Source organism: Artemia sp. Qi Xiang Cuo, chromosome 13 (assembly GCF_049724085.1).
Source record: "Artemia sp. Qi Xiang Cuo chromosome 13, ASM4972408v1, whole genome shotgun sequence".
Lineage (NCBI taxonomy): Eukaryota > Metazoa > Arthropoda > Branchiopoda > Anostraca > Artemiidae > Artemia > Artemia sp. Qi Xiang Cuo.
Window position 1 is genome coordinate 54,074,409 of NC_142806.1, and position 23,341 is coordinate 54,097,749.

A 23,341-nucleotide genomic window follows, 5' to 3' on the forward strand; every position below is an offset into this window, starting at 1 on the left:
GGTCTTATGGAAGGGATGCTTGTATTAACTTCAAAGAGGGCTCATTTGATTGGAAATTGAAAGTTCTAGTTAAGTTTTTTAGAGTCAAAAGAGATTGGAGGGCAATTAGCCCCCCCCACGCCCCTTTTCCCCAAATGAGTCCAATAAAAACTTTGAGATAGCCATTAAGTTAAAATTGCTCAAAAGTCAGATAACAAAAACTCAGGTGTCATCACAACCCCCCAGGAGCCCGGAAGCAGGCGTTGTAAGTTATGCCCTGGGGCATGTATGGTTCTTATGAAAGGGATGCTTGTATATACTTCAGAGAGGGCTCATTTGATTGGAAATTGAAAGTTCAAGCTCATTTTTTAATAGTCAAAAGAGATCCAAGGGCAGATAGCACCCCCCCCCCGCCTTCTTTTTGCAAACCCATCTGATGAAAATTTTGAGATAGACATTTTGTTAAAAATAATTCAAAGGTTGGATAAGAAAAAATCTGGTGTCAACACAACCCCCCAGGGTCCAGGGGAAGGCATTCTAAGTTATGCCCTTAGGGCATGTATATTTCTTATTAAAGGGGTGCTTGTATAAACTTCATAGAGGGTTCATTTGATTGGAAATTGAAAGTTCTAGTTCACTTTTTAAGAGTCAAGAGAGTTAAGCGCAACTCGCCGCCCCCCCCCACGCCCGTTTTTCCCTAAACCTAACTGATATAAAATTTGAGATAGCCAGGTTTTTGGAAATTGTTCAAAAATTAGATAACAAAAACTCCTCCCAGGGCCTGGGGGATAGGCGTTGTAAGTGTTGTCCTGGAGGGGTATATGTTCCTTATGAAAGGGATTCTTGTATAAACTTCAGAGGGCTCATTTGATTGGAAATTGAAAGTTCTAGTTCATTTTTTAAGAGTCAAAAGAGATTGGAGGGCAACTAGCCCACCCTCTCCATGTCCTATTTTCCTCAAACCCTTCTAATAAGAACTTTGAGAGAGCCATTTTTTTTTCAAAATAGTTCAAAGGTCAGATAACAAAAACTCCAGTGTCAACACAACCCCCCAGGGACCAGGCATTGTAAGCTATGTCCTGGGACCTCTTGTGGTTCTTATGAAAGGGATGCTTGTATAAACTTCAGAGAGGGTTCATTCAAATGAAAATTAAAAGTTGTACTTCATTTTCTCAGAGTGAAAAAAGATTGGAGGGCAACTAGCCCCTCCTGTCCTCCACGCCTTTGGGTTTATCAACTGGATAAACCCATTGGATAAAAATTTGAGGTGACCATTTGTTAAAAATAGTTCAATCATCAGATATTAAAACTCCAGGGTTGACACAACCCCTCAGGGCCCAGGGGCAGACATTGTCAGTTATACTCTGGGGATATATATGGTTCTTATAGAAGGGATCCTTGTATAAACTTCAGAGGGCTCATTTGATTGAAAATAGAAAGTTCTAGTTCACTTTTAAAGAGTCAAAAGAGACCGAAGGTTAATTGCCCCCTCCCCCAACGCTGTTTTTCCCCAAACCCATCTGATAAAAATTTTGAGGTAGCCATTTTGTTAAAAATAGTTCAAACTTCTGATAATAAAAACTCCAAGGTTGATACAAACCCATTTTTTCACTTTAATACTGTCAGTTTGTTACCAGTTTTGATACTTTGATGAACATTTGATTTTTTTTTTCTTTTAAGTTTGATTTGCAAATAAGGAATTTTTAAAAACTTGGAACTTTTTGCAATAAAAAAAAGAACAAAAATTAATTAAAAAACAAACTTTCCAAAAAATAAGTTTTTCAAAGAAGAGTAAAGGCCATTTTAAACTTAAGCTGAGCAGATACAAATACCTGTTAAAATCCAAACTCAAAAGGACCAGAAATTACTATTAAAGAATAAATGAAACCCGAAACAAACAGAAATTAAATAAACTATCATAGCAAAAACATAACAATTAATAACATAAGTGCATAAATATATCTTAAAGCGAATTATACTTAGATTGAAAATTAATATCAAGCTTAAAACAAAAAAAAATATTTTCCTATTGAAGTATAAAGGAAACTTAAAACAAATAGAAATTAAATAAACAATCAATGCAAACAAACACACAATAAATATTAATATAAATTAATAAATAATGTAAGAAATGGAAAAGAAAATATTTGTAATATAATTTGTTTTCATTTAAGCGCCAATGGTGCAGTAGGCTTTTGGTTTTTATTTACAGTTAAGGAAGGAGGCAGCATCCAAACTCTTGTTTGTAGTGAAACTATATTCATCTTGAACAACTTTAAAAAGAGCTAATAAATTAAACTGAATATTTGATGTATAATGATATTAATTGCTTAAAGCTCATCAGTTCAAAATTTTACTATAATTTTAAAGTTTATTTTCAATATTAAGAACAAAAGAAAATATTTGTCATAAAATTGGTTTTCAGTAAAATGCCTAAGATGCAGAGAGAAGGAGGCAATACACAAACTCTTGTTTGCAGTGATTATTGTTTGTTTCAAGCTTGATTTGTATATTCAGTTTAAGTTTCACGTGTTTTAAGATTACACTTATATTTATTGTATGTTTGTTTGCATTGATTGTTTATTTAATTTCTGTTTGTTTTAAGTTTCATTTAAACTTCAGTAGGAAAATATCTTTTTTTATTATAAGCTTGATTTTCATATTCAATCTAAGCATTACTTGCTTTAAGATCTATTTATTCATTTATATTATTACTTGTTGTATGTTTTTTGCTATTATTGTTTATTTAATTTCTGTTTGTTTTAAGTTTCATTTGTACTTCAATAGGAATTTTTTTTTTGTTTTAAGCTTGATTTTCATATTAAATCTAAGCATTACTTGCTTTAAGATTTCCTTATTAACTTTTTTTTAAATTTTATCTTCAATTTTTTCCAGTTAAACTATTATTCTCATCCTGAACCTTTTCATATGTATTTGTTGTATGTAGCTCCTTTGATAAAACATCAGAATAGAGGGTTTTTCTGCTGTCCAATTGTTAGCTAACAAAATTTTTTTTTGGACAGCAGAAACAGAATTGTTAGCTAACAGAAATAGTTAGCTCACAATTAGCAGAAACATGATATTGGGACAGGAAATTCAAAGAAAAATTCTGACCAAGATAGTGTTGCTCTGAGTTTATCTCAGCTTGATAGGACCCAACTGATACCAAAGCTTTGGAATTCAATTAATAGAAAATTTCAAAGTGTTCATATCTCATATAAAAAAAAAATACAACTATTAATGCCAGCATGTGAAACAAAGGCAGGAAACATTTTTTTAATTGGCAAATTACACTGAATTTAGGCAAAAATAAAAATACCAGTGCTTAAGCTTTCCTAAAGTAACTGTTTAGTGCATTTACATAAATTATCCCATGTATGGAGGAAGTGGATCAACCTAGTAAAAAATATAATTTGATTGCATAAGTGAAATTGTTAGATTTTTTATCATATGAAATTGCTATGACTAAGTGGCAATTTTATTGTTTTCCTATTTTTCAACAGAAGAATTGATTTTTTTTTTCCAATGAGATTACCAGCAAAGATATTTCTAAGAAACTAAAAGGGAAAAGGAAGAAAAATAAGAAATAGTAGCAGTCCTTGATCTTTATCAATATTGTAAGCATAAAAAATACCCATCTTGCTTATTTTTGAATATTTTGCTTTAAATTCCCCAATAATTTCCTTCAACAAGTATTTGATTTGTTAGAGAAATCCTCTAATAATGTTAGGTAACAGTTTTTAATTGGACAGCAGAAAAACAATTGTTGGGGGAAATGTTAGCTAACAGTTTTCTGTTGGATGGCAGAAAAACCCCTTAAAGCCTCTGACAGATTATTGCAAAATTATTAGGTAAATTTGCAGGTGGCACAATAGTTTAGCTAGGAGAAGGTGAATACATCATTTGATGCCTTTTCTTATAGGCTACTCTTTCATAATTCAATAATTGCTTCTGTTGCAAATTGCATCTTCAGCCCTTAAAGGGGCTCCAAAGGTATTTCATTTATGTAACCACACAAAGTTATCAACAGTAGTTAAGTTATTGAAAAGTTGTTAAAAACACATCACTATTTTATAAATAAGTTCTTCAAGAATAGTATACTCCAAGAATACTTATTTATAACAATTCTAACCTCATTTATTGGGCAACACAAATATAAACTGTTTTCCTAACATTTCAAGTTTTTCAAATGCCTTCAACAAAAACAGTGCTAAATTTTGCAATTCAAAACTTTGCTGTCAACAAATCAGGGTATACTCCAATTCAGAGTATATATTTGCACATTAGAGGGGTGGGTAAATTTCATGGTAACTTTGCAGTGAACCATATAATTTAGTTAGGATGAAAGTGAAAACATCATTTGATGCTTTTTTATGCTCTTTCATAATTGATATAAAATACCTTTGGAGCCCCTTTAAGGGCTCAAGATGCAATTTGTGACAAAAGTGATTAGCCTATTTAATTATGAAAGAGCATAATAGGCTAAAGGTAGGCTATCAAATGATGTTTTTACTTTCATCCTAGCTAAATTATTGTGCCACCTGCAAATTTCCTTAGGCCTATTAACTTTCCAATAGTTCTTTAGGCTATATTAGCAATTGCTTGTTTTATCTTGGGATACCACCAGATGGCTAATTTGACAGTGTATATATATACAAATCTTTAAATTAGCCAACCGGTCAACCAGTATTTTAAGCATAGGAGTCCAGCTGGACAAAAGGAAACATTAAGAAAACAATTCTTACTCCATAATATGTAGAATAATCCTAGTTAACCCATTTTGCAGGGGGGGAGCCTTTATCGTCAATTTTTTCTTGTTTTTCTAAGAAATTCATGAATTTCTTAGAACCTAGGCCTATAGGCTATATTCACAGAATATATACCCCCACCCCCTAATGTGCAAATATATACCTAGAATTGCATCGTCAATCTAAATATAACATCCATTGCATCACAAATGAATTTTCCTCCCCTATTAGGCATGTGGTGGATATCCTTTTATCTTAGCCTTATAGAAAATTGCCTCATTATTCAGATTATTTGCATTATTATACATCTCATTTCTAACTCTAGTAACAATTAAGTTTTTCCAATTTTGAAAACTATTTTTATTAACTTTCTCTCTTTGCACCACTTACCAATAAATTAATTTAAAGCATTGTCCTATTATTTTTTTAATGAAACTCTTCCTCTCTGCAGGGTTGGCAGAAAATGAAACGAAAAACAAGCCCAGTATTTGAAAAACAAGCCAAAATACGCCCGAGCCTTTGAAAACCATGACGGCAATCATGGTCAGTTCATAAAGTTTTAAAATTGCCCAAATTCGCGTGTACCACAACAATTTTCGGAGCTAAAGTCAAAAATATTTTGTGCGTGTCGTGGCTTGCGCCGCGACACGCGCATGGCCCGCTAAGTGTAGTTGGATTAGTTTTAGATCAGTTTTTTTGTCCATTTATTTCAAACTTAGCACCCATCTTTCGAAACAAACGCGGCAAAAAGGTGGTGCTGGTTAAATCAAACTTCGCACAAATCTTTCAAAAAAAAAAAAAAATGGAAAATGTGGTCTAAACTTTTTGCTAATTCCTTAACTATTTACAAAATCCTCATCATTTTGTCCATGACAAAATTAAAAAATTGTATTACAAAAGTGCTACTAATTGAAGCACGTGCTATAGTGCTACACCGGATGAAATAGTGCTAAAATAGTTCTTTCGTGCTAAAGTCAGAAAAAGTTTTGCCTCTAATCTACTTTACTTTTACCATTCTTGCTTACCCTTGGTTCATCCTGCCCCGCTTTCACGGAAGAACAACTATTTTGCGTGATCCAACAAAAATCATCTGCTTTTAGCTGCAAGTTAAAAAGCTTTTTTTATTAACTTCTAGAATTTAATCTAACTTAATCCCATGGATACGCTAGAAATGACCACAAGCCAAAGACATACAATATCTTTGGTTTATTATCGCATAAAAATTTTTGGTAGACGTTATTTGGCACAGTTGCAACACAATATTTAAAGATATCTTTATGATTAAAGTATGGCCTGAAAAATAAACATGAGAACGGTGCTAATACAAAGCCTTCGTAATCCCAAGATCATATAATAGGGACAAATAAGAAAACCAAATAAAAAAGACAGGCACTAAGAGATTTAAGATACAAAGGAGGCTAGGATATTATCTAGATCGACTACATCAGTTCTTTGGTCAGTTTCTTCGACTTCACAAGCCTTATAAATATCACTATTGAAAAGCAGCAAACACTTTGTAGGCTCAAACGTCGAACAACAAGAGCCACATGCTGACAACCACAGTCTGAACACAAGTATTGAGTTCAACATGGGCAAAAGCATATAGTTTTGGATCTTGCTCTTAATGACACTCATCAAAGAAAGGGACCGTGCCACTATCGCATTGTTAATTGGCAAACTCAACAGGGTCAATGCCTACTTGGCTAACTCACGAAAAGGAGATGCCCCAACAGCATCAAGATAATGTAGGACACACACACACACACACACACACACACACACACACACACACACACACACACACACACACACACACACACACACACACACACACACACACACACACACACACACACACACACACACACACACACACACACACACACACACACACACACACACACACACACACACACACACACACACACACACACACACACACACACACACACACACACACACACACACACACACACACACACACACACACACACACACACACACACACACACACACACACACACACACACACACACACACACACACACACACACACACACACACACACACACACACACACACACACACACACACACACACACACACACACACACACACACACACACACACACACACACACACACACACACACACACACACACACACACACACACACACACACACACACACACACACACACACACACACACACACACACACACACACACACACACACACACACACACACACACACACACACACACACACACACACACACACACACACACACACACACACACACACACACACACACACACACACACACACACACACACACACACACACACACACACACACACACACACACACACACACACACACACACACACACACACACACACACACACACACACACACACACACACACACACACACACACACACACACACACACACACACACACACACACACACACACACACACACACACACACACACACACACACACACACACACACACACACACACACACACACACACACACACACACACACACACACACACACACACACACACACACACACACACACACACACACACACACACACACACACACACACACACACACACACACACACACACACACACACACACACACACACACACACACACACACACACACACACACACACACACACACACACACACACACACACACACACACACACACACACACACACACACACACACACACACACACACACACACACACACACACACACACACACACACACACACACACACACACACACACACACACACACACACACACACACACACACACACACACACACACACACACACACACACACACACACACACACACACACACACACACACACACACACACACACACACACACACACACACACACACACACACACACACACACACACACACACACACACACACACACACACAAACACACACACACACACACACACACACACACACACACACACACACACACAGAGCACGAGAGAGAGAGAGAGAGAGAGAGAGAGAGAGAGAGAGAGAGACAATCTAAATATTCTTTTTCTGGTAAAAGAAAAAATAACTTCACATTCATTTTTTATATAAATGTACAGGAACTCCCACCACCAACACAACTTGAAAAAAATCTCCATGCTGAATCACAGGAATGGATTACAAATTTGTTAAGTGATTGAGTTAGATATGATTGTACTCGTAGTAGTAGTAGTATGCTTCTCAGTCCTGATACACTCGACAGTTTGTTGAGTGAGTTTAGGGATCCCACACCATGCAAAATCCCCACCATCGAGCAAATTAGTGCAGGACATGAAATCCCCGTACCACCCCCTGTCATGTCTGATTTTAATTGAAGTATGCTTCCTCCGAATATAAGGGATAGTTACATTAATGTACCAAGTACATCTGAAGGGGAGTTGGATCAACCAACTACCCTCGAATGGGCTGATCGTCTCAGTCCTGATACACTCGAGGGTTTGTTGAGTGAGTTGTGGGATTTCACACCAAAAAACATCCCCATAATTGAGCAAATTGGTGGAGGGCATGAAGTCCCCGTAACACCCTCTGTTATGCCCGATTTTAATTTAGTTGACTCTGCCTTGCATAATGTGTATGTTTATAGGGCTGAGTTTAGGGATCCATTTAATTCACTAACATCAGGTAACATCATAACGGATCCGGTAGATATAGTACACTCCTATGTGGGCAAGATTCGAGCCCTTCTTGAAAGAGTGATTAGGGAGGGAGGTGGAAGGGATGGGATTAAGGCTGCCATCGCACAAAAAATAATTAATTTAAATGAAAAGGCGGATGAGGTGTATGAGCGTTATTTTTGTACTGAAATGCTACCACTTCATCCGGACCTGAATAATTTTGCAGATGATTTTATGGGATTTGTTGATAATATAGTAACGAAATTGGATAATTATACTGAGGTGGGTAGTGGGTCGGTGGTTTTATTTATTTGGAGTTTGGATATTAATGTGGGTAAATTTAAAAAGAGTTTTATTTTAAGAGGTGGGAGGGGGGTGGTTGGACCAAAATATAATGAAGATTTAAAAAAGTATAAAGTTGTACAACGCTTCAATTTCGATACAGGGCTTCAATGCTTCAAATATGCATTTCTTGTGGCAGCTCACACGCCTCTGAAAGAGAATGCTAGTAAGACACTGTTGGACAATTATGCAGTTAATGGGAGTCCAAATTTCCCTATTGTAGATTTTAATTGTTTAAATAATCAATATCCAGCAACACTTAATGGGATAACTATTTTTGAGTGGGCTAATGTACATTTAAAAATTGGTGTTACTGTTATACACTATGAAACCGAATTTGAGGGGGATGACCGCAAAAAGGGGGTTATATTTCCAGTGAGGGCTCCGTCCATTGAATCAGTGGAACATTGGGTTTGGCTTCTTTACAAACCAGTCAGTGATCCCGATTCAATTGGACATTTTTTTCCAATAATAAATATTAGTCAGGTTCTGGGGGAGGGTAAATAGAAACAACGGGGGAATGCCATTATTGTCCAATATGCCTTTCTAGATTCCGGTCAGAAATTAAGTTAAATAATCATTTGAAGCATTGCAAGCGTCACAGATGGGTGGTAAAGCTTTCTAATTTAGTTAATTATTAATTGAGTAAAAACATATTAAGACACAAAAACAAAGTTTCAAAATACCACTTTTTAAGATAAAGATACAACTCGTGGAATGTTTGGGATTGGAGAGAACTTGCTCAATCGCCAACTTCCTGGCTATATGCGTCAATGTACCAGATGGACGTGGTTATTTTTTCATATATATACCCCAAATTTTGAGACTGAAGTGAGACCTTTTGACTCGCAGGGTGAACCACTGCCCGTTTGTTTTCTCACTAGAAATACCTTGGGATTTTGTCAGATCATTATAAGTGTCTGTATCTTATTATATATTATTGTAGTTTTTTGGGACTTGTGGTCTACTTGGGGCAGCCAGTCCCAGTAGCATATCTATATTTGTAATTACTATATGTAAAATGAATAAAAGTATTGTATTTTAGACAACCTCTCTACAATCTACCTTTAGCCCCTCGAACATACCCAGTTGGTATGCCTCATTAGTTCGGTCATAGCCTAAGGCACGATACCAAAGCTAAATTACCTTAGGGCTAGAGTATATCTCCCCTATAAAGGGAGAATAAAGGCTTCTACGACAACTACACCAAATTACCATAAATATACACTTCACAACAACTTTACAACAACTGGTGGCCCTTGGAAAAACTGGGTTGAGAGGGCTAGATAAAAATAGTAGATTGAAATAAGATGGCTTTACCAGAGGAAAAAATGACTTCCCTATCAATAATACTTGAAATTGCAAAAATTATACCGGAATACGCGGGAATTTCAGATGTAGATGAGTTTATCGAAAAATTAAAAATTTTCGAAGAACTAACTGAATCATTTGAGGATAAGGTTAAAGATCAATGCGTTGCAGCCAGATTAAAGGGAAGCGCCCTTAAGCATTTTGAGGCAATTAAGGAAAAAGAGCCCAAAAATATCAGTACTCTAATTGAGTCTTTTAAAACAAGATTCATAGAAACAAGCATCTCCGAGAGGTTAAGAACAGAGGTAGTCACATTCAATACCTTAACTAGTATCAGGGAATATGCCGACAAAATTTGTAGATCCGTGCGTTTAAAATTAGAGAAAGGCGGAAATGACGAGACAGTACAGAAAGTACAACTACATACTTTTACCCAAGGGTTACCAAAAAAGTTATTAAGACTAATATTATCGCGGAAACCTTAAAATTTAGAGCAGGCTATAATACTAGTCGAAACAGAGGTAAAAATTGATGAGGCTATGAAAAGGTCAGATCAGATGTCAATAAATAACACAGGAGCCCAAGAAAGTAAAAAATATGAAAGGGGACAGAAGAGGATGAACTTTGAGGAGCCGAATCGTGAACCAAAAAGGCACGAGGAAGGCCAATTCGTCCCACAATGGACTGACATCTCCACATTTGATGACCAATGCCATGGTATTAGATCCTTAATGACTTGGAATACCAAGTATTATGGACACCCACCTCCTCCTCCCGAGGAAAATTATAGAGCAAATGGTGGCAGGTCAAGAATATATAGAAATAGATATAGACCCCCCGAGGAAGGGCAAATTACCAAGCAATATAGGAAAAGTTTCAATTGCTATAATTGTGGCAAACAAAATTACTATGTGTCAAATGGTTGGCATAAAATACCCATAGAAGGCAGACGTACAAGACAAGATACCAATTCAGGAAGCAGAAGGAGAGAAATTTATGAAGGCAGAGAATAAATTATACGTGCCAAACACTTAGTAGTAGCCCGAGGTTTAGGGCCAGAAGGCAAGCAGTTAACAATACTCAGGGTCAAAGTCGCAGTGCTGAAGAAAACTGGTGTAATCCCAGGCATTTGTGGCCAAACGGAGGACATTTAAACGGAAATAACAGTCTGTATGGTTCGAAAGAGCTGTTTCTTTACAAAGACCCCTAAATCGTTTAGAATGTTGTGATGCGAATGCAAATAATAACAGTCTACCGATTCTGCTTTGTTTTAAAATTGAGTGTTTTCAAAATTTACCATATTTACTAGATACAGTAGCGTATAAATAATTAATTCTAGAGGAAGTTTTTAAGAAGTTTCCTCCTAGTGTCAAAAATCACGTAAGCAGATCCCAGAATACTCTGACATCAGTGACAGGGCACAGGATGACAATTTTCAGAGAATGTCCACTGAAATTTAGTGCAGGGGATAAAGAAATAACAGTAACAGTAATAATATGCAAGCAGCTACCATTTCCTTGTATTCTAGGAGTAGATGCCATAAGAAAATATGGGATTGTATGGGGACCCATATCCGATGCAATAACCATAAACCAGTCAAATGAAAATAATAGAAAAATTTGCGGAGAAATAAATAAAGAAATTGAAGTTTTGAATTATAACCAAAAAATAAGCGGAAAAATCACAGGACATGGGGGAACGACAGCTAAAGTTCTAGTAACATTAAATGCAAAAGTAGGAATGGTTAATACGATGGATACCTCATAGGACGGTACACCATAAACGAATACCCAATGATTTTCGTGGAAAATCAAGTTATAAACTTTGAAAATAGTATAACATATTAAGAAATATCAAATCTAAGCAATAACAAAATAAAACTGAACAAGGTAGAGCTTGAATCAGTAGAAAACATTTCAAATTCGGAAATAAAATCTATAAACAGTCCAGAATTAAGCGTAAACTTCACTAGCCACGAAAATTTATCCTCATTAAAACCACAACCACAAGAAAAGTATGGAATGTCGAAAACGGATTTTTTGCAACAATTTGATTTAAAACATTTACCGGAAAACGTAAAAAATAGGGTGGAAAATATTCTTTGGGATTTTAAATGGACTTTTGCAAGACACAAAGCGGATTACGGATTAACTCACTTAATCACGCACAAGATATCAACAGAGGGCCCTCCAATCAAAAAATCACCGTATAAAACACCTTATCATTTAAAAACATGGCTAGAAAGCCAAATAAAAGAAACGGAAGATCAGGGAATAATTAAAGAAAGTATTAGTGATTGGTGTTTTCCACTAGTAATAGTCAGGAAAAAAGATAACACCTGGAGATTATGTATAGACTTTAGATCACTAAATGCCGTCACGGTTAAGGACGTGATGAAGTTACCAAGAATTGATGCGATTTTAGATTTGTTAGGGGGTTCAAAATATTACACTAGTTTTGATTTAATAGCAGGCTATTGGCAAATCGCTTTAGATGCAGAAACAAAGCATAAGGCTACAGTAATCTTAGACGATGGAAGAACGTTCACATTTGAACGTATGCCTTTTGGCTTATCATTTAGTCCAAATTGTTTTAGTCGACTAATGAATTTAGTGTTAAAAGATAACGAACTAGGAAGGAAAAAAGATACCTTGGCTTATTTAGATGATGTAATTTTGTTTAATGAAAACCTGGAAGACCACTTGGTCGGACTTAGAAAAATACTGGAAAAGTTTGAAATAGCAGGTTTAAAATTAAAACCAGAAAAGTTAAAAATAGTAGTACCAAAATTAGTTTTTCTTGGACACCTGATAAACCAAGGTACTATTTCACCAAATCCAGAAAAATTTACAGTCATAGAAAATTTACAGTCTCCTAAAGATAAAAAAAGCTGCAGATCAGTTTGTGGTTTGTTAAGCTATTTCAGACGATATATTAAAAATTATGCCACAATACCACAACCTTTGACAAAACTTTTGAAAAAATCAGGTAAATTCGAATGTCCAGCGGACGCAAAAAAAGCACTAAATGAAATTAAAAGGCAACTATTACTGGCACCAATACTTAAATTGCCAGATTTGTCACAAGACTTCTGTTTGCAAACAGATGTTTCGGGGTACGGCATAGGAGCCATATTATTAAACATAAATTCTGAAGGAGTATAATCAATAGTTCAATACGCCAGTAGGTCACTGTCAGAAGCAAAAAAAAAATACTCGACAGTTGAAAGGGAGTGTTTGGCAGTTGTAGTTTTTACAGAATATTTTCGACAATTTTTACTTGGAAAAAAATTTATTTTACGCGTAGACCAAAAATCATTAGTTTGGCTACATACGATGCAAAATACTTCAGCCCGGCTGACACGGGGGATACTACGTCTGCAAGCATATTCATATACCCCAATATATATAAAGGGCCGTACAAACATTTTACCAGATTATTTGTCACGAACTCCAGATACGGAAGGAAATTTGGTAATAACCATCCAGAACGAACTGGAAGGGCCAGAAATACTGTCTAATGAAAATATTGCGGATTATCAAGATAAAGATGATTTTTTGTTTAGCAATGAAATCCTTTTTATCAAAAGGAACGGAACTGCCAGAGCCCTTTAAACATTTTTTAAAGGACTTAGATAATTTCGATCTTGACGAAAGTAAAAATCTTCTAGTAAGATATCATAGACCATCGCAAGAATATAGAAAAAATTACTTAAAAATTATTCAAGTAAGTCCAAAGTCTGCAGATAGAGAAGTTTTATAGATTGCACATGCGAGGATTGGCTTTCACTTGGGGGAAGCCGAAACTATGGAGTGATTGAAAGTAAATCGGCATTTTTTAAAAATGTACTCAAAAGTCAAAGCTTTTATACAAAGCTGCCAAGAGTGTGCCAAACAAAAGTCGCCACCAAGGACCCCTAGTGCTGAATTAGGTCAATACCCCACCCCTTCAGGGGTAGGAGAATTAATGTCAATAGACATTTGGGGAACAGGAGGAAGTTTAACAGTTTCCAGGAAAGGAAACAGGTGCGTACTAACCATAGTCGACCATTTTAACTCATATTTATAGGCTTTTCCAATTAAAGATGAAAAGACAAAAACCATTGCGAAAGTTTTGGTCAATCGCCTATTTCTGGAACACGGGATTTTCCCTAGAGTTTTACTTAGCGACAATGGGCCATGTTTTAGAGCCAAATAGTAGACGAAATTACAGAATATCTGGATATTAGACGATGGTTTACCTAGTCTTACATGTCAGCAGCTAATAGGAAGGTTGAACGTAAGCATACGGAATTAGCTTACATGCTGGGAATACATGCAAGAGATGAAAATTAAAATTGGGATGAACATTTAACAATTGTGGTCTTTGCAATAAATACAGCTTTTTCACGTACCTTAAAAGAAACACCATTTTTTTTGCAACACATAAGAGATCCCCGAATTTGTTTAGATGAAACACAAAATGACAGAATATATTACAACTTAGACCAATGTAAGCAAGAGATGGTAATGCGAATGAAAAAGGCTATGGAACAAGTTAAAGACAATCTGGAAGATGTGAAAACAGAACAAAAAGAAAATTATGACAGAACAAGCAGAAATAAAACGAGTTACTGTTTAGGAGATTTGGTTTATGTTTACAAAACGAATCTGGAAGGAACAAAAAAGTTCAAACCAAAATGACATGGGCCCTAAAGGATTGTAAAAATCCTACAAAATAACTTAGAAAATATTCTAAAGCATTAGCACTAGGAATAGGAAGGAACAGTACACTCTCATAGAATGAAAAAGGGATAATTTTCAAAGTAGTGGAGCACGGAACCCATTCAGTCAGACGACGAAGTAGAAGACATAATCTCACCAGTATATATCAGAAAACCATATGAATTGTATGACCTTTTTAATGACCACAAAAGTTGGGAGGAGTGGAAGGAGTATTTAGCCAAGTCTTGGCTACAAACTCTACATAACGAACAAGAGAAAAAGGGAAATATTCGCTACTCATTGGATACTAGCGATGAAGAAAATCAAACACAACATAAGGGTTTAAAATGTGATAAACCAAGGATAAAATTCACAGAGGAAGAAAAATTTGAAGGAACCAATGAATTATCTGATTTTCATACATTAGACTCATCTACAGTCTTAACGCAAAAATGGCTTTAAGAACAAACGCCATCTACCAGACGCGATCTAACAGAATGTGACACTGAAAATTCTTCTACAGAAACCGATATAACTACACCTGGGCCATCGCCAAGAAAACCCTCTTTAAGAAAAGAGTTATGGAGAACAGTAAAAAAAACCAAAGGGGCAGCAAGAAGTTCCTTTGTCAGCTGCACAAGTAGCTAAAACACTTATGAAAAAGGCCAAAAATCAAGAGAAACAAAGATTAAAGATATTTGACGAGGCAAAAAAACAGCACTCGGATTCAGAGCCTTGTAAACCACAGTATAGAGACCACGGAAAAACTTGCGAATATTATAAAGAAGAAAGGCAAAAATATGAGGTCCAAAACTTGGAGCAGGAAACGGAGAAAGGCAGAACAACTGTAGCCCCCAGCAGATTAATATTTGAGTAAAATAATTATAACGGAAAAAAAATAAGACATAAAAATAAAACGAGTAATAAGCCTCTAAAGAATTATCTATAATTTCATTTTCAATCGGTATATAAATGACATCAAGTTTGCTTTCAAATATATATCGCCAGTAAAAATTATTACTGTCACATTCTAACGCTAAATTATTATCTCCGATCTGAAGTGACATCATAGCTTCCTGCAAAAATTTTGTTTCCGATACGAGATAAAACTTCGCGAACGGTGTAATGACAAGACATGTAAAAACAAATTAGGCTTCATTTCATAAAATTAATAAGGCCACGTAACTTTTAAATGGGTGTAGGAAACAAATTGAATTATACATATTTGAAATCAGCATTCAAAGGCAATTCTTTTGATATGTATATTGGAAAAATATATTTTGGGAGGATAATAAAAAAACGAAGGAGGTTTGACTACGGATATAGGGTCACTGGAAGCTAGGAAATTTGGAGTTGAGCTCGACCACTGCTGGCCTCTAGTTTTTAAGTAAATGCAATGCATCTACTGACCTTTGACTCTTTGAGGTGACACTTTCAGTCGAATTTGAAAAAATTATTTTGAAGAAATTAAAAAATAGTATTAATAAGAAAAACAGCAAGAGTTTACATTAAGTGCACTACATGTATAAGCTAGCTGTAATCTTTTTATAATTAGTTATAGTCTAATATAATATATTTTTTAAAATTAAAAATGGTAGAAAGAAAAAAAAAACAAATTTTAAAGAAGCGCTATAAAGGTTTAAGCAAAACTTAGAATAAGCTTAGAAAGCAAAAAGAGTGCTAGGTAAAGGAAACAAAAAGCGATATAAAAATAAATTATAACCTAAAAAATTACCAGGAGGTAAAAGCCAAGGACAAAATCCATTAAAAATAAACCAAAAATTAAACCTCATCGTCACAAGCAAACCACAATAGTTCAAGATAATAATTTTAACTCTAGCGATGTTTTAGATCTGAGAAAACAAACTGGCACAGGAGAATCCTAGTTTAAACAATTGGTTTTCACCTGTGCCAACCCAAACCCCCAAATCCCAATCCGTTGAACCCTAACAAAAACTAAACAGTATCCACTTTTTCATTGAAAATAAAATATAGGCTCACACAACAAAAGGAAACTCGCAGTAATGAACACTGAACAGAAATTCATTCTTGTAATTCTCCCAGATTCAAGCTTATCAATAAACCACAGATAAGGAGCACCGAATTCAAAGTTATTTAGCCTTGCAACGGAAGTATTGTCTCTCTTTCTTTGGCAAATAAAATAGTAATTAAAGCTGGGATAAAATTGGCAACCAGTATATCGTAAAAATTGCATTTTAAGGAAGAAATGAGAACTAGCAAATGCGGGGCAAAACTTAATTAAAAGTGTTCTGAAAAAAAAATTTGCTGAAAAACTACAGTACTTTTCTAACACAAAAACTTTCGAAGAAAAAAAATGAATAATTTCAATAATTACAGGCTGCAAAAATTAGACAACCCGCCCCCCACCTCTTAAAAATATGGAGATAATGAATTTGACCATAGAAGGGCAATCAGCATAAAAACTTGTTAACGGTTTTTGAAAAATACGCGAAACATAAATATAGGCTTAGGAAAGACATATTTTACTGAAAAAACGGGAAAAGACTTGAAAAAACCCTTAAGCTCCATTGAAATAACGAATCAAAAAAAGAGAAGGGTTCACGTTGAAAATATAGCCAGACGAAACTAAAAGGAAAATAAACTGAATAAAGTCAGTTAAACTCTGTTAGACGCACTTATTGAACTTGCCGAACAAACTAGTATGAAATTGTACTAAATAAGTACAAATAAGTAGCATTAATACTACGGAGTCACCGTTACATTGGTTAACGCGGGCCGAGATTAATAGATTTATTGGACAAATGCTCAAAGAAGTCAAGAAAAGAAATTTGGCTCCCTTATGTGGAAGTCGTTTTCAGAAAAATGACTAAAATGGCATGAAAAATAAAAAAAAATTAACATAATATCCATAAGGACTTAATTTGAAGTTGAAACCTAAGACAAGACCACTAAAAGTGGGGAAGTTAAAATGAAAATAGTCATTGTCACTTGTATGTCAAAAACTGAATTACTGTGCCATGAAGGCCAGGTATTTTATGCAGAAGGGCCACATTTCTGATAAAAGAATAGCCCAAGAGAAAATTGTGGCAACAAATCAGAAAGTGTGACAATAATATAAATAATTAATTATTGTGTGTGCAGGTTCATAATAGTACTTTTAGCTGTAGCCATGACAAGAGGACCTGGAAACGTTATAAGGAGCTACCAGAAGGCAGTCATGGTAAGCGAACCTTCAGAGTACAGGCAAAGTCATTTGATAATGGCATAACAGGTATAAGGTGAACAGCAAAAATTTTTTAGCTTATCAGATATAAGCTGTAAATAAAGTCTTAAACCAAAAAGACATTAAAGCTAAAAAAAAGAGAGATTACAGACAAAAATGTTATAAAACTGTCTCAAGTACCTAGAAATTCGAAAAGAATTGAAAAGCTTAAAATTCAAAATAAACAAACAGGCTTATAAGCTAATGACAGTTAATGACACAAGTGGGTTCAAAATAGAACCAAAGTTTGAAAACAAAATGTATATAGACGTATATTGGAAAATTTATATAATTGTAACAAATGTAATTGAGGAAATATATACTGGTATAAATATATTTTGGAAACATTTTATAAACATAGAATTATATTAAAAAAAAATTATTACAGAAATGTAAATAGAAAAGTTATTTTATATGAAATATTGCCAAGCCCTTATATAGAGGCTAATACAGTTATTAGTTATAGTGCATAAATTTATTTGTCGGAGTTGCTTTTGTTTTGTAAATATTTTAATTGCAGTTAGGACTTATCATATAAAAGTCTTGACGGACTTAATTAAAACTTATAAAAAGAACAAATATTGCAGTGATTAAATAAATTATTAAAGTACATAATTATTATTTTTTTTAACAATTAAGTTATGTATCAACATAAATTTTGTTAATATATATATACATATATATATATATATATATATATATATATATATATATATACTAAACTATCCATGTTAATATAGCGAATTAAATGTTGAGTATTTGTGTTTTTTATGTTTATATCATTCAAGAAGTATCCTACATTAATACTTCATGAGCAATTAACAAAAAAATAATTGGAATTAATTCCAATACTAGTCTATACCGTGTTTTGTTTTTAAAAATGCTTTAAGTTTTAACCAATAGTATAATAACATATCTAGTTTTGCGACTTAAATACTTGTGTAAGTTATTACACAATGCCTGTATACATATACTATATTTTTATTTTCTTTAAGTTTTAACTAGTGATTTAATGCAATATATAAAAGTTTGACATCGAGTCAACGTATTAATATTTTTTATTGTGAAATAATCCGTTTAGTATTAAGTTTGAAAGAATAATCCAGCAAGAAACATAATGTTTCGACTTAAGCGGGATATTATTTTTGGAGTAATTAAAAGAGAGAAAAGTAAATAAAAGTATTTAAACTTTACGAAGTTGAGTGTTTTTTTCTGCTATATATGTAAAACTATATTCTTTTATATGTATTCTAATGTGAATATTTATTTTGGATACAGCCTTAGCTATTTTTTTGGAAATCAAATTTTTTGTAGCATCTTCTCGGGTCCATTTTTCCTTCAATTATATTTTGACACATTTTCGGAAAGTAAAAAATTTTGAAGCCACTTTAAATATATCCTGATACTCTCATCTCATAACATCAGAAACCAAACCGTACTTGATCAACTGATATTTGGAAACTATAGCAGAAATACAGACTTTACTACAAGTTCATCAAAAGTGAGATAAAATCAGAACTTAATTTAGGCCTAGATATTGTGCTACATAGCCCAAATGGCTTATGTTATTGAAATATGTGAAAATGCTTTGTGCTGGAAAAATATGTGAAACTTTAAAAATCAATAATGTTATTTATCGAAGGAAATTCTAAAACGAAAAATAAACGGTAGATCAACCACATCAAACAGATAAATTAAATTATTAATGGGAATTAAATTTAAACTCAAATAATTCAAAACTTTTCTAATATAACTTGAAATATAATTTAAGCAAATCCACTAATATTATGTGTAAGCCGCTTGGGGTCAAATTAAAACAGAAGATGAATATAATAAAGGTAAAAATAGTATTTTTCAGTCCTAGAGACAGAGAAAAAGAGAAACAAGGATGAATTTCGAATTGAAATCCTTCGACAGAAAAGAACATGGCCTATATTGGACCAGAAACACAACCCTAAGGAAACCCATTGAGGGTCGATGCAAATAATGACCCAAAGATGGCAGCATAATAGCTGTAAACGAAAATAAATTGCTTTAAAAGTAAAATATTGAGAATTGGGACAATTCTTCTTTAAATGGTGAGTATTGTGGTAAAGCTTTCTAATGTATTTAATTATTAATTGAGTAAAAATATATTACGACGCAAAAACAAAGTTTCAAAATACCACTTTTTAAGATAAAGATACAAATCGTGGAATGTGTAGGCTTGGAGGAACCATGCTCAATAACCAATTTCATGGCTAAATGTGTCAGTGTACCGAAAGGACGTGGTTAGTTTTCCAAATATATACCCCAAATTTTGAGACTGAAGTCAGTCTTTTTTACTTTCAGGGTGAACCTCTGTTCGTTTATTTTCTCATTAGAAATACCTTGGGATTTTGTCGGATCATTATAAGTGTCTGTATCTTATTATATATTATTGTAGTTTTTTGAGACTTGTGGTCTACTTGGGGCAGCCAGTCCCAGTAGCATATCTATATTTGTAATTACTATGTGTAAAATGAATAAAAGTATTGTATTTTAGACAAACTCTCTACAATCTACCTTTAGCCCCTCGAATATACCCAGTTGGTACGCCTCATTAGTTCGGTCATAGCCTAAGGCACGCTACCAAAGTTAAATTACCTTAGGGCCAGAGTTTATCTCCCCTATAAAGGGATAATAAAGGCATCTACGACTAAAACACTCAGATACCATAAAATACACGTCACAACAACATCACAACAGATGTCAATCTGTGCAAACGGTTAGCGGTGACAGGGCCATCTTGCGATTTAAGAACTTTCAAAATTCACTCCAACAGAGTGACAAGGTGGCCTTAGACTGCGAAGCAGCTCTCATAGATGTGTATGATCCATTGAATTCAAATCTTGTTAAAAAACATGAGGTCATTGCAGTCTCTTATGCTCACGTACAAAGAGACTCGTGTAATTCCATGCAATTGGTAGAGGTAATTAAGAGATTGGGTGGTGAGGATTATCTGCTCTCAGTCGTGACAGCACTCATTAAAACAGCAAATAAATCGATATCACGGCTGCGAAATACATCCTATCAAATGACTTTATCACCAGAGGACGAGTTGGCCATTAAAACTGACAAAATATGTTGGGTTTGTAATGGTGAATTTGTTGAGGGTAATGGGAAAGAGGGAAAGGGGAAAGGGGGTAAGGGGAAATGGGGTAAAGGGATGTTCCGCGACCACGATCATTTGGGCAACCCGATTGTATCGGGATTGAGTAACTTTTGTGGAGTGGCCCATCCATCATGTAATTTAAACGTTAGTCAACAATTGTTTCTACCTGTATATATACACAATTCCAGCTATGACATGAAATTTATTTTACCGGCGTTGGCACGATTGCAAAGAGCTGGAGTTGTAGATGGCGTATGGGTATATGGTTCTTTTTCTTATAATATCACACTGAAGTCGTCTGAAATGCTGCTGCTCTTAGAATTTAAATGGCAAATAATAGATAACAATAAATTGTGCATGAATAAGATCCGTTTTTTAGACTCCTTTAGCTTCGTCCCCAAATCCCTAAGACAACTCATTGAAGTACAGAAAAGTGACGATTTTAATAGTTTCCCCCTCCTTAAGCAACACCTCCTTAAACAGCACTTTCCAGACGGTGAAATGTAAGATTTATTAACGTGTAAGGGCATATAACCGTATGAGTACTACAACTCCACCACGAGGCTTTCTGAGGAACAATTGCACCACTGTCGACTATGAATTTGCCAAGAGGGTTTGGGCTAAGGGAAGGTGTAAAAATGGGTGGGATTATTATAGATTGTACTTGGCAACTGATGTATTAACGTTGCTGGATATTGTGTGTAAGAACACGGATAAAATCTATGGGGAATTTGGGTTGGATTTAGTTGGATTAGGGTTGGATTGGGTTGGATTAGGTTGGATAAAATCTTTGGGTTGGATTGGGTTGGATTGGGTTGGATATATGTTTTTCATGGAGATCGTATCCTTGAAACTGATCCGACTGGAAGAGACACCGGTGTAAAGTTGGATGCAGTTATCTTAGATATGAACTCCCTCTATCCGTCGGCAATGTCTCACTACTATTTGCCGTGTGGAAATTATAAATGGCTTAACGATCCTAGTGCTTCAGATTTCCACAACATTGCCAATGTTGAGGAGAATGGACCGCAAGGACGGTTTTTTGAAATTGATGGTGAAATACCGTGGAGCATCATGACTCGGTGAAGGATTTTGTTTTCCCGTGCATAAACAGAACGGTGACTAGGGATTCTTTGAGTCCATACGATATTTCTGTGGTAGAGGATGGTGGTGTGCACTGGACACCTTCAAAACAAAAACTTATCGCCGACCTTCATCCGCAAAGAGAATAACGTTGTACATCACGTTCTTATGCGGTGGATAGTAGCCATTGATTTCAACGTCAACAACGTCACATAGAGCCCTCCAATTTGACCAGAAACCCTATTTGAAAACGTTTATTGGCACTTTTGTCAGTAAACGTTCCGAAGCGAAAACAAAGATTGAAAAGGAAATTTTTAAACTCATTTTGAATTCAGCCTTCGGTAAAATGTGTGAGAGTGTACGTAATAGAAGTCGTTGTGACGTCGTGACTGACCCAAAAGAATGTGCTCGAATCGTTGCCGATCATTCACCATCATATACTCGAATATGGTCCCCTTAAATAGAAAAAAAGAAATGTAATTCTGAATAAAAATATTGCAGGTGGCAGCGCAATAACCGAAATGTAGAAAAAACTCATGTTGTCATTCTTTTACGATGTGTGTAGGCGCCGATGGCCGGGGGAGGGAGAAGTTCGAGTATATTAGGGGGACAGTGATTCACTTTTGCTAAAAGTTAGAACCGCAAATTTACTGGAAGATTTGGAAAAAGGCGTGCACATTAGCTCTCGAATGGACTTTACCAATTGGGACGAGTCCATTTACCCGAAGCTAGTGAAACGTCAGGCCCCAAATCAGTTATTAATGTTAAAATCAGAGACGGGAAGTGACTTGATTTCCAGTGGTGTGCTTGCAGGTCTGAAGGTGTATTGTGTGCAAACACACAACGAGGTAATACAAAAAGTCTGCAATGGGGTGCCTAGACACTACGTGAATAAGAATTTCGACATGAATGTATATAGAAACTGTGTGGAAAATAGTAAAGCAAGGGCGAAAGTCATGGCGATTCGCTCTTTAAAATTTAAAAACCACACAGTTTTAGTTGATAAAATATCCATGTGTGTCATGTCGGATAAAGTCTTTGTGTATGCGGATGGTGTGACGGTGCTACCCCACGGACATTATCTAACTTCTGACC

The 23,341-nt window shown here is 35.1% G+C and overlaps 1 protein-coding gene across 1 annotated transcript in view; it reads left to right on the forward strand.

The window, feature by feature from the left end:
* The first annotated feature begins 8,133 nt into the window (after nucleotides 1-8,133).
* LOC148945428 (purine nucleoside phosphorylase-like) overlaps nucleotides 8,134-23,341 on the forward strand; it is a 74,858-nt gene continuing 59,650 nt past the window's right edge. Inside the window, exon 1 of the mRNA XM_089099037.1 lies at nucleotides 8,134-8,387. Coding sequence (XP_088955163.1) covers nucleotides 8,134-8,387 — 254 coding nt within the window. The remainder of the gene's footprint in view (nucleotides 8,388-23,341) is intronic.